Source organism: Artemia sp. Qi Xiang Cuo, chromosome 7 (assembly GCF_049724085.1).
Source record: "Artemia sp. Qi Xiang Cuo chromosome 7, ASM4972408v1, whole genome shotgun sequence".
Classification (NCBI taxonomy): domain Eukaryota; kingdom Metazoa; phylum Arthropoda; class Branchiopoda; order Anostraca; family Artemiidae; genus Artemia; species Artemia sp. Qi Xiang Cuo.
The window spans coordinates 62,826,078-62,839,407 of NC_142800.1; the positions used below are offsets into that span (position 1 = coordinate 62,826,078).

Here is a 13,330-nt window from a genome sequence, read left to right on the forward strand (position 1 = left end):
TTGATAGGACACCCATTATAGCTACCCATTATATCGATTATTGATAGCTACCCATAATATCGATTATTGTTGTAAAATTTATAATGCCCTTTATTTATAAATAAAAAGTTTCCGAAAAAAAACTAACTAAGGCGATTTTTTTTCTGTTCTCAGCAAATAGTTCACAGAAGCTAGATTCTTCTTAAATGGGATTAAATAAAAAAAAACAAGTTTTTTCAACTGAAAGTAAGGAACGACGTTAAAACTTAAAACGAACTGAAATTATTCCGTATATGAAAAAACGGCGTTAAAACTTAAAACGAACAGAAATTATTCCGTATATGAAAGGGGCTGTCCCCTCCTCAGCACCTCGCTCTTTACGCCAAAGTTTTTTATTGTTTAAAAAAAATAAGAGTTGTGAGAAAGTCAAACTTTAGCGTAAAGAGCGATGCGGTGAGGCGGGGACAGCCCCTTTCATTTACGGAATAATTTCTGTTCGTTTTAAGTTTTAACACCGTTCCTTACTTTCAGTTAAAAAAAAAAACTTTTTTTGTTTTATTTAATTTTTTAACGTTTTTTGAATTAATGCAGGTTTTGATTTTGGCTCACCATACATGAATAATTAAAACAAAATTTGTATATTAACTTTAGTTTTATTCGGTTAAATGGCTTTCTCGAAACTTGCTTAATTTCATTTACGAACGTTTTTATCTCAAAGGCTGTTATTTAGAATAAATAGCTCTTGTGACTGTACTAAAAAATCTTTGAATGAAAAAGCGAAGTATTTAAAAGAGATTGAACTCAATCATACACGCAATATTTTCTGTTCATTTTAGGTTTCCATGCTACTCTGCATTTTCAGTTGGAAAACTTTTTTATTTATACTTAATTTATGATCTTTTTTTTTAATAATTCTGGAACATCCGGCGCCCCCTTCATAGCAAGGTCTCTTCCTGCATGACAACTTCCTTCATGGAAAGATCCTCCCACATAACCCCCGACCCACCCACCCCCTTCTACCAGAAAAAAAACCCTGAAAACGTATGTATACTTCCTAATAACCAATACTATATGTTAACATTGGGAAAAGTTGATAACTGTCAGCCCTCCCCCCGGGGACTTCGGGGGATTAAGTCATCTTAAAGGACATAGTTATCATATTTTCAACCATGCTGAACTAAATGGCTATCTCAGAATTTTGATCAGATAATTTTGGGAAAAAATAGGCGTGGGAGGGGGCCCAGTTGCCCTCAAATATTTTGGTCGCTTAAAAAGGGCACTAGAACTTCTAATTTCCGTTCCAGTGAGTCCTCCCACGATATTCTAGGACCACTGGATCGATACGATCACCCCTGGGTAAAAAAAAAAAAAAAAAAAAAAAAAAAAGTCCACCAAAATATTTATTATGGCAAAAAAAAAAAACGTCCATATTTTTTCAGATAGGCGCTTGAAAACACTATGTTTAGGTTGTATTATAAGCTGAATTTTTTGTTGTGATTTACATTAAGGTTCCATGTTTTTTAAGGGGTCTTTCCCTCCATGTTCAAAAATCAGCCAAATTTTCTCAGGCGCGTAACTTTTCATGTGTTTGACTTGATGAAACTTATATATTTGAAATCAACATTGAAATTTGATTCTTTTGTTGTATCTATTGGCATCAAAAATCCGTTTTCTAGAGTTTTGGTTACCACTGAGCCGGGTCGCTCCTTACTTACAATTCGTTGCCACGAACTGTTTGAAAAGTATTTAGACATTTTCAATTTTAGCCGTTCAGAGGCCACAGTTTGACGAAGATCGAAAAACAAAACAAGAATAACATACAACATAGATTTGTTTCTAGTTTTGACTTTATTTCAACAGTCACTTAAAAAAAATTTTAATATTTTGGGGTTGCTTTTGTGCTCAATTATGGGATATTCTGGATTCCCCCCCCCCCCCCCAACATGCCTAGCTTTTAACAATTCCTTTTTGGGTATTTTTCATTGAAAAATGCCTTTTTAGTATTTTCATTTAAAAAAAGGTTTAAAGTAACAAGAAATTTGGGCCTCCTGGATTTTGAAAAAGACATTTCGCCTCTCCATCTCCCAAATTTTCGTGAATTGACGCCACTGAATGATACAACAGTTCTTCTTGGCTTTTTTTTGTGTGTTGACCTTATTTTGAAGGCATATTATTTGATATTTATAAAGTTAAAAGTGATACAGTATTTTAAAGTTAAAATCTAAAAAAAAACATAACAAATGGATTAATTCAGATTGGCTTCTTAAGGGCTCAAATGGAAATCGTTATTTTAGAATACTCAGGCACCCGAAACGCCCTCTATGAAATTAGTTTCCTTGTAGAGGAAAATAAAGATGGCGAAAATCAATAAAATTCCGATTTTCATGTTTCCATCACATAGGATACTGTGGCTTAACCTTCCTAAAAAATAAAATATATAATAAAACAAAGTAATAATAGTAAAATAAATGATAATAAAAAAAAAAAAATTATTTTTCTAAAATAATATTGATTGAGGTATGATCTGTTCAGCCAAGCCATGGCAGCAAACATAATGTTGCCATTTTCTGGCAGCATCTACGAGCAGCTCAATGTTTTTCAGAAATCTCAAAAGTTGTGCATAATGACAATAGTGTATGATAGTATGTATGTAGCATTCAAAATGTAAAGAATCCCTGAGGTAAATCAAAATCAAATTAAGACATTGCCTTTAATAAAATTGAACTGGGCAGTGATCATAGTGGTATTTCGTAGCACTAGCTACGAGCAGTTTGATGTTTGAGTATGTGTTCAAACAAACCACTGCTGGCCCCAAAGCTCTTAATTTGAAGGAAATTTAAGAAATTTAATCCATTCGAAAAGACAAAGCCTAGCTCCCTCAGTGGCAATGAAAGAATATTAAGCAAGTGCTTAATTTATTGTTTAGTTCATTCTATTCAGTCAAACTCATTCAATTTTAGCCCTATTCAGTCCAACTCAAAATTATATATTAATTTTCAGGGATTTTCCTTGTTTTGATTTTTGTTCAGCATTTATCCTGATTACGATACTTGAGTTTACAATCATTACAAGAATACGAGGGAAGTTACGAGAAGTAAAATGATGAGACAGACAATAAGCAGCGCAAATAGCGCTGTTTTAGGACTGATTGGCCATTAGTATTACCCTATATTGACTTTGATGTAATCCTACGCTAGTGCTCAATTACATGTCAACTAATGTCAAAACGACCCATTCAAGATTCAACAAAAAAATATGTCAAAAACTAACTAATATCAAAAGCATATTTTAAATTTATTTAAATTGTATCCATTTCTACGTTTAATTTAGAAAAGATCAAATTAATTCAAGAATAAACCTCCTGTTTTTACTTGTTTAGCCTTCGCCCCGAAAGTTTTAGGATTCTAAGGTCTTACTGTATGTAGACTTATGTTTTTTTCTTATGCATTATAATCAGTTATTTTTACGGTATTAAACATATCGATGATTAGTTCTTGGTGATATCTTAGCCTCAATTGCTCGTCTTCCGTCGTCCAGACGGAGTTTACGAACTTTTCGCGTTTCTCCAAACGAAAAAGTTCAAATGTTGACAGCGTTGGTATTACAGTTGATCCAGTGTGTAGTTGTCCTTCCAGATTCGTTAGTTCCGAAAGGTGATAGTGAGAAGAAAAGGGACGAGGATAGTGAGTACAGAGAAAAATCAAAAGTAAAATTTTTAGGTTTTTTTTTATAAACATCTTCCTTGCAAATAAAGCAACGAAAGAATGGGAGGAAGCTGAAAGAGAGCCTGAACCTAACACAAAAGGTTGTTGAAAATGAAGTAAAATATTAGAAATAGCTAAAAGGGGATAATGAGAAAAAAAGAAACAGAGAAAAGGGAGCCTAGAGGCGACCCAAAATCAATATTTGATCTCTAAAGTTCTACCTTGAAAATAAAACAAACAAGAAGCCAAAAGAAAGAAATGTAATAAGAATGGTTTTCTGAAGTGTGAGGACAAAATTGAAACAGCTAAAAGGGAATAGTGCGACGAAAAAAAAGAGGAAAGTGAGCTTATGAGTAAATCAAATGTAAGATTTTCATTTTAAGATTAAAAGAACGAAAGAACGTAGTAACAAGGGTTGCCCAAAGCGTGATGACAAAATAGAAACATCCAAACCACCAAAAGGAGATAGTGGGAAAAGAAAAGAAGAGAATGCCAAACATGAAAATGAAAGTTATATTTAATGTATATAGCTATAAATCTGTTTTGGCTGCTCGTTGTTAACTTCAAATTCGAATCCTTTCAGGTATGGCTGTAAAAATGAATAATATCTAACTGAAATTTTGCTTGGAATTCATACGTTGACTCACTATCGGCTAGGAATATATGGAATCATAAAAAGTTTATTTTTAGGCCTAAATGCTTCAACTTTTCGTGAAAAAATGTTCAACTAAAGAGGAAGGAAGGGGGATCTAACCCCTTACCACTTAACTCCTTTTGATAAGCAAAATGTCCTTTGGGAGCGAAATCGTATCTACTGGTAATGGTGAGAGATAGGTTAGGTTAGTAAGATTTGTGGCTCCTCTGAGGTCCCCTTAGTGAACTCAAGCTTTTTACAATTTGACCCCTAGTTTCCTGGATTTTTCAAAAAATTTCTCAATTTACCCCAATTTTGTTCTATTTTTTAACTCGTTTTTATTTAATTGAATTCAATCGTGACGTCCGAATTTATCTTAGTCCTGAGACTTAATGACTGAATGCGAGGAAATTTTCCAGCTAATAATAGCACCACTGCTGAGCTTCGAAGTAAGTTTTCTCGAAAATTATTTTTGTTATGAAATTTCAAAATTGACCTTACGTGGTAAGTGGATTGGGAGATAAGCACAATAGAGGGGGGTGGGGCAATAGGCACATTAGAAGGTATCTTTTTATCTAGCAGAAATTCGAAAAACAATTCGAACTTCATGTTAAATGTTGTTATTTTTTTTTTCAATTGCATGTTTTTTGAAACTTATTTCCAAAATCCAAATTAACAAGCTCTGAGTTTTTTGGGACATCAGGGCCTAGATTTGCTCAACAACTTTACTCTCCAGGGACACATTAATTTCATAACACTTCTTTCGTACGAAATGCAACTCAAGTTCATATCTGATAAGATTTTTTTCCAAGAAAATGACTTATCATAAGTCAAGATAGGCAATTTACTAGTCAGAGTCAAAACAAACACAACAAAAAAGGAGAAATATAATACAGAAATATACAATATAACACAGCAAGCATTAGATTTTGTTTATCCCCTCTGTTTTTTATTAATCTTTTTAATTTCCTTTTGTTCTTATCAGCATTTTTCAGGCATTTTTCCACGGAGAAATCTTACCAGATAATTTGTTCCCTACTGAAATGAAATTCATCGCAAAAATTATTCCCACTAAAAATTCCCCCAGACACCCCCCCCCCCTGTAGAAAACACTCCCTTAAAAATGTCTGTATGTTTCCCTAAAAATATCCGTATGTTAAACACCGGCTCCCGTGTTCAGTACAGACAGTATAGCCTTTTAAACCTGGCTTGTGGACAGTCTCCGCCCCTGTCCCCAGTATCTCAAGATTTGTATGATTTTCCTGTCTTTTAACTATTTCTTCGTTATTTTTCAATGTTTTGAGCTTCTTTTCAATTTAAATTTGCACCCCCTCCCACCCCTTTTGAAATGAACACAGTGCATAAACCTGAAGTTCGAACACAGTGCATAATATGAAGTTCGAATGGAGCTTCAAGTGTTACAAATTTAGTAAGTTGTTGAAGAATAGTTGCTTTTTACATTTTGCAAAAAATCCTTCCCGTGGACTTAGTCTAACGGCCCACCGTGGAGACCGTCAGTCCGCCCCTTGCGAATGAGGACGCGTCCACTAGGCACACTTTTGTATCTTTAAGGGGCATATTTTTTTTTTTTTTTTTTTTTTTTTTTTTTTTTACTCTGTAATGTCATTTGGGGTCACTTTCGTGTTAATTCCGTATGTTTCTATGTTTTGAGCTTTTTTTGTCAATTTAAACTTACACCCCCCCCCACCCCATTTCTTTCTAAAATTAACGCAGTGCGTAAACCTGCCCTGTGAATGAAATTAAACTTAATCTGAACCTTTTATTTATTTTTTGTGGAATATAATTTCATAAATACTCTTTCTGTTTTTCCCCTATCAGTTTTATTTTTTAGTTGAAAAATATGTTAAATAGATGGTTATATTAGAAAGATGGTTCAATATAACTTAATTAAAAAGTGTTTCCCCATAAAAAAAATTGAGAAAATTGACTTTTTATGACAATTGTTTAAAAAAGACTGCTCAAACACCAGGTCTGTTTTTTAGCGTAAACAGCGATGGTTGAGGAAACGGCAATGTCCCTCAAATTTTGGTAGTCTTAGCTAGTTCCCAGACCCCCGTCACTTACTTTGAAGCGAGTATTAATTGTTCAGCTAACAGGGTTGACACGAAGAGAACTATCTTCGCTCATCTCACCTTGTTTTGCTAAAATTACCATTTTCTGTGACAAAAAAATAATTGGGAAGATGTTCTTTTTCTCTGTATATATATCCAAAATTAAGGCAAAAAGAATATCTGCAATAAAAACAAGCCTAATATAAAAACCAACTTACTAAAAAATTAAAAAACTAGCTTAAGGAATAAAAAAATTTTGATATGCAGAAAGCACAAATTTTCCAAACCACAATCCTGTAAACTTCTTGGGATTAAAAAGAATTTAGGCCATGATGGCATTAAATTTCCAAAACTATATTTGTACTTTACCTTTATACACCTTTGACGAACCATCGATGTTTGAGAATGTCCTTTGGAGTTGGTCGATAATTTCTGTTCCCATTCAGACACTGGAATACCAAATTCATAGGCAAAAGTGAAATGTTATTATCATTCATCATTTCAACAATCATTTCTTTAGGGTTTTCTCGTTCACAGGGTACCAATCCGATTAGGAGTGCCGCCAAAATTATCCCCAAAGACCAAGTGGTAACTGGACCGATCAGGTAATTTTGAAGGCCTGCTTCAGGAGGAAGGTTCCTAGGAGCCCACCAAATATATTTATTTGCTTTTTCTAGCGATTCAGCTAAACCAAAATCAATAAGTATAACATTGTCACTTTCATCAATAAGTAAATTATCACATTTCAGATCTCTGTGGGCAATACCAGCTATTTCTAATTTTGAAACTGTTGCTACTATTTGATGAAAAAGATGAAGAACCTTGTTTTCACTCAAAATTTGATTTTTGAAAATATATTCACCCAGTGTTACAGAATCCCGATGGTATTCTGTTACAATCCAGCATTCTTGTTCAACTATGTAACAATCAATAATCTTTATGCATCCATCTATGTCTTTTACTTTATTTAGAAAGAACACTTCTTTGGGTATACTTCTACCATTGTCTAGTTCAATCATTTCAACACGGTCTAAGTTGATTTTCTTCACAGCAACTGGTTCCCAATTCCCTTTTTGAAGTCCCAGGAAAACCTCTCCATATGATCCTCTGCCAAGTTTCTTGGTAGTTAAATAATACTTTTTGCGAAACTTTTCCAAATCTGTTGCTGGAAAGTCGTACTTTGGTAAAACCGGATAAAAAGCTCTTACCTTTTTATGTACATTATTTGAAAAAAACTACGTTTTCTAAAGAGTTAAAGAGGCTGAGTTACAAGGTCGAACCTTAAAACGTACAGGGATTAGGAGGCACAGTTGGGGGCTGCCGCCCCCAAACCCCCGCTTTCGCAGCCTTTAAATATAAAAAAAAATTTAAACTGAAAGTAAGGAGCGACATTAAATCTTAAAACGAACAGAAATTATTCCGTATATGAAAGAGGCTGTGCCCTCCTCAACGCCTCGCTCTTTACGCTAAAGTTTTTATTGTTTAAAAAAAGAGTTGTGAGAAAGTCAAACTTTAGCGTAAAGAGCGAGGCGTTGAGGAGGGCACAGCCTCTTTCATATACGGAATAATTTCTGTTCGTTTTAAGATTTAATGTCGCTCCTTACTTTCAGTTTAAATTTTTTTTTATATTTAAAGGCTGCGAAAGCGGGGTTTGGGGGCGGCAGCCCCCCAACTGTGCCTCCTAATCCCTGTACGTTTTAAGGTTCGACCTTGTAACTCAGCCTCTTTAACTCTTTAGAAAACGTAGTTTTTTTCAAATAATTTCTGCACGTTTTTGTACAGTTTATTACTTATTATTGCTTGACTAACTGTTAGCTGATCGTGTCAGGAGTTAAAGTTGGGGGCTGCCGCCCCCAAACCCCCCGCTCTTGAACATTCTTGTGTTAAGGCTTTTAATTCCTGAATACTCAAATCACGTCGTACAGGGTGCCTCCTAATCCCTGTACGTTTTAAGGTTCGAACTTGTGACTCAGCCTCTTTAACAGCCCCCCAACTGTGCCTCCTAATCCCTGTACGTTTTAAGGGTCGACCTTGTAACTCAGCCTCTTTAACTCTTTAGAAAACGTAATTTTTTTCAAATAATTTAAAAAAGAAACTGAGTTTCTTTTCAAAGTATATAAAAAAGTTGCTCTGATGGTGAATCGAACCCGAGTTTTCCGAATAATGTGTCTGAAGTCTCAGCCGCTGGACTATACAAACACAATAGTAATTGTTGTTTAGCAAATTGAAGGTATTTTCGACGCAAGCAAATTCCCAAAAATCTTGCTATGTGGTTTTTGGAAAACAGGGAAGGAGTGATCAGATTGAGCTGAAATTTCGACGATAAGCTCCCAGGCCCCAGGAAAGCTTATCCTCTAAATTTCAGCCCGATCAGACAACGTTAAAGGGGGGTTGTGGAGGGAAAAATTAACATGGGCTAATATAGGAAAACGAGGTTTTTCGTAAATGTAAATTCGGGGGATAATTTTTTCGGTCTGAAAATATCAAAAGGCCCTAACAGGTCGAATTCTGCTTCGAATGAGTCCTCATTCAACCGGATCCGTTGCCAACTGTGGCCTGTAGGCGTGGCTAAGAAAAAAAAAAAGAGATGAATTTTAAGTGGCTATATTTGGTTTTTTGAAAACAGGGAAGGAGTGATCGGATTGAGCTGAAATTTCGAGGATAAGCTCCCGGGCCCTAGGAAAGCTTAACCTCTAAATTTCAGCCCAATCGGACAACGTTAAAGGGGGCTGTGGTGGGAGGGTCCAAACTTCCGGCCCAGTTTACCCCATGAAGATAAAGTCGGAGGAGGATGAAATTTTGCAAGTTTCTTAGTTTGAGCTTGGGCTACAAAATGCAATTACCGCCGTCTCTCTGCGACCTCTAGGACCTGAAATCGCTTAACATTGTGGTGGGTCGCCTCTTTATAGAGGCACAAGTGTGCCTCCCAACGATGAGCGATACGAATGACATTGCATTATTTATCTCTGCTGTCTCCGCCCAGTTTTGCTTCTGATGAATGCAAGCTCTTGGCATGCCGCCAAAAGCTTACGTCACTCACTGAGGAATGTCGAGAGATTTTAATGATGCAAGTTGATAAAATCTGCTGTCTCGTCTGATGAAAATTAAAGAACAGTTTTTTTTTTTTTTTAGGAAAGTAAAGAACGAAGTTGAAACTTAAAACGAACAAAAATTATTACTGCCGATCTAATGTATGTCGATAAAACTTAATTCAAGTAATCCTAATGGTAAAATTTCTGTATGTTTGTAGAATTATAGAAGAATAGAGTTTTACGGAAACCACAAAACAATATAGTAGTTTTGGTACAGTAAAATTAAATCATTGAAGGAAACTTTTAATTGTATAAAAATAAAGCATCTTTGGATTGTTGCTCAATTTTTTTCGTTTAATTTTGCATTACTTCTGCACAATGAGCTCAGTCTAATGATTGACTGTCGTTTTGGATCTGAAAAGGATTAAATAAAAAAAAACAATTTTGTTCAACTGAAAGTAAGGAGCAACACTAAAACTTAAAACTAACAGAAATTATTACGTATATGAAGGGGTTTCCCCCTCCTCAATACCTCTCTTTTTACGCTAATGTTTTTTGGTACTTTAAAAAAACTTATTGTTCTAATTAAAGGACTGCTGTGTTTCAGGAGTCATTTTTAAAGAATTGGCATATAATTCAAACTTTAGCTTATTGAGCCAGCTGTTAGGAGGGAGCACCCCCCTTTACATACTTAATAATTTCTATTCGTTTTAAGTTTTAATATAGCTCCTTGATTTTAGTTGAAAAAAATTGTTTTTTACATTTATTTTTGACCGTTTTCAAATAATGCCAGGAAGTATAGCCCCACCACCACGGAAAAATCCCCCTCCCACGGAAATATCCTCTAGACAATTCAATCTTGGTGAAAATTTTAACCGGACAATTACCCTCAACAACTCCAAGCGTAAAATTGAGACGGAAAAGAGAAAGTAAGACATATAAAAGGAATTTTTTTATAGGAATTCTGGCAAATTCCCCCAGTGTATAATGTTCCCTGACAAGTTCATCCCCTAGAAACATCCTTCTCCATTGAAAATTTCCCCGTGGAAAAGCCCCCCGCCGGAAGTGCGTCCCCAACCCCACCCGCAAATGTTTTTATGCTTCCCAATAACAAAAACAATGCCTAAAACAAGGGCAAAATTTATGAATTAAATAACATTACCCAGGGTCTGTGGGGGGGAGTCATATATTATTGGGCCTTTCAACTATGATGAACAAAATGGCTATCTGAAAATTTTTATCAAACGATTTTGGGAAAAAGGGGCGGGGAAGGAGGCTTAGTTACCCTCCAATCTTTTCGGTCACTTACAAAAGGCGCTAGAACTTATCATTTCCGTTTCGAATGAGCCCTCTCACTATGGTCTAGGACCAATGGGTTGATACGATCACCCTTGGGATAAACAAAATAAAAAATTAAATAAACAGGCAACCGTGATCCTTTTTCTGCAAAAAAAAATACAGAAGTCCGCATTTTTGCAGATAGGAGCTTGAAACCTCTGCAGGAGAGTTCTCAGACACGCTGAATCTGATGCTATGATTTTGTTTAGATTATATGACTTGTAGGGGGCGTTTCCCCTTTTTTTCAAAAATCAGGCAACTTTTCTCAGGTTTGTAACCTTAGGTGGGTAAAATTGAACTTAATAAAATTTATTTATTTGAAATCAGTATAATAATCCGATTGTTTTGATATATCTATTGGTATCCCACCTAGAAAAAGAACAGCAATAATTTTGAACAAATTCACGAAAAAATAGCACCATCTATAACAGCATCTATAGGCACCATCAATGGCACCACATATATCATTTCATTAAGTAAATGAGTCCTAGGGTCTGGCAGACTATTATTTTTAACTCAAATTTAACTATTGGAATCACGAGTAAAACAAGGGCGACTTTGAACAGAAAGAAAGATAATCTTCCTGTAAAACTAAAATAAATCAACCTGCTTATATTCTAAACAAAAGATATTGTGTTCGTAATTGGCATAGCTAAAATAAATGTTGACACACTCCATAAATAAAATTTGTACTTATTTGCTAATAGAAAATATGTATAAGTCTTCAGTTTTTCGCAATTTTGTTTTACAAGCTTTTTCCCGATTCTTCACTATACAACCTCCCCTTGTCTCCCCCTTAGAACTAATTATGTATTTATCTGAAGGCTGAATGACTGCTGGAATATTTCTTCATAAAAAAGCACCCTTTCAGGTACCTTCCACAGTCACTAAGCACAGAACAATCAGAGATTCCCATTGTAGAAGTTTTCTAAAAAGGGCACTAGTCCTCTCCATTTCCATTCGAATGTGACCTTTTTGAAGATTCTACGACAACACTTTCTATAAAAAAAACTTATAAGCCCTCAGGGCATAACTTACAACCCTTGCCCTGGAGCTGTGGGAGGTTGTTATCCTCAAATACATAATTTCTGGACCTTTTAACTACGTTCAACGAAAATGCTATCTAAATATTTTGATTGGAAGTATTTGGGGATATGATGGGCGTGGGGGGCATTTGCCCTCCGGTCACTTATTAAAGAGGGCACTAGCCCTCTCAATTTCCAGTCCAATGAGTCTGTTTTGAAGTTTCTACGACAGTGATTCCAAGAAGAAACTTAAATTCCCCCAGGGCATAACTTACCACCCTTGCCATTAAGGTTGTGGGGGGTTGTCATCCTCAAAGACTTAATTCCCAGACCTTTAACTATCCTGAAGAAAATGGCTATCTAATAATTTTCATTGGATGTGTTGGGAGAGTGGGTGGGCGTGGGACGGGGTTAGTTGACCTCTAATCATTTTCGACTATTAAAAAAGCCACAAGCTGTTTCATTTTCCGATTGAATCTGCCCCTTCTGAAGCTTCTACAACTTCTTCGATACGAAATGCCCTGGTCTAACCTCTCCCCCCTAAAAAAATACATTGTGACTATATTGCTGTTTACCTAGGCAGTCCTATGGTGCTGCTATTAGGCAGTGCCTATCATAGGCAGCGCAATAGCGCTCCTAAGTAAAGAACGATTGTGGCACAATGTATTATTTATTTTTTTCTTCATACCCGAGCACTTCCTATCGAAGAAGTTTTCGTAGAAAGTTCGAAAAAGGCTCATTCGATTGGAAATTGGAGTGACTAGTGCCCTTTTTAATAGTCGCAAGAGATTGGAGGGTAACAAGCACCTCTACCCCCATTATTCCCCCAAATACACATCCAATCAAAATTTGAAATAACTATTTTGTTCAGCGTAGTTAATTTCCAGATAGAAAATGTCTTTTTGACGAGGATACTCCTCCACATTCCTCGGGACAAGGGTTTTAAATTATGCCCAGAGGGCATATAAGAATGATGTTGGCAGAATGTATCATTTATTCTTTTTTCCTTTAGAGCAGGGTGCTTCGTATCGAAGAAGTTGTTGTAGAAACTTCGAAAAGGGCTCATATAATTGGAAAATACAGCGCCTTGTGTCCTTTTAATAGTCGAAAGTGATTGTAAGGCAACTAACATACCTTCAACGCCCACCATTTCCCGAAACACATTCAATCACAATTTTGAGATAGCCATTTTGTTCAGTGTAGTTGATTTCCAGATAGAAATTATGTTTTTGAGGAGAACACTCCCCCACAGCCTTCAGAGCAAGGGTTCTAAATTATGCCTTGGGGGCATATAAGGCTTTTATAGAAGGTTTTGTCGTTGAAACTTCATAAAAGGCTTATTCGATTGGAAATTCAAAGGGCTAGTGCCCTTTTGAATAGTCACAAGTGATTGGAAGGCAACTAGCCCCCCCCACGCCCATCATTCCCGCGAACGCATCCAATCAAAATTTTGTTCAGCGTAGTTGATTTCCAGATAGAAATTATGTTTTTGAGGATGACATTCCCCCACAGCCTTAAGGGCAAGGGTTGTAAGTTATGCCCTGGG

The 13,330-nt window shown here is 35.8% G+C and overlaps 1 protein-coding gene and 1 long non-coding RNA gene across 2 annotated transcripts in view; one reads left to right on the plus strand and one right to left on the minus strand.

The window, feature by feature from the left end:
- Window positions 1-3,150: 3,150 nt before the first annotated feature.
- The window catches only part of LOC148950553 (uncharacterized), an 11,139-nt gene continuing 959 nt past the window's right edge, over window positions 3,151-13,330 (plus strand). Inside the window, exon 1 of the long non-coding RNA XR_016141969.1 lies at window positions 3,151-3,685. This is a non-coding gene — a long non-coding RNA (uncharacterized LOC148950553). The remainder of the gene's footprint in view (window positions 3,686-13,330) is intronic.
- On the minus strand, window positions 6,650-11,842 carry LOC148950554 (serine/threonine-protein kinase pim-1-like). The gene is made up of 2 exons (XM_089091346.1): window positions 11,798-11,842; window positions 6,650-7,597 (listed from the first exon to the last, which is right to left on the minus strand). Exons 1-2 carry the CDS (start codon window positions 11,840-11,842, stop codon window positions 6,761-6,763), a joined length of 882 nt encoding a protein of 293 aa, XP_088947472.1. The 3' UTR covers window positions 6,650-6,760.

Excerpts from the sequence above, each read along its gene's own strand:
- LOC148950554 (XM_089091346.1), bottom strand. The coding sequence starts at position 11,842 with ATGTATTTGAGGATAACAACCTCCCACAGCTCCAGGGCAAGGGTT. Across the intron at positions 7,598-11,797 it reads ACAGCTCCAGGGCAAGGGTT|GTAAGAGCTTTTTATCCGGT; the intron begins GTAAGTTATGCC and ends GTACATAAAAAG.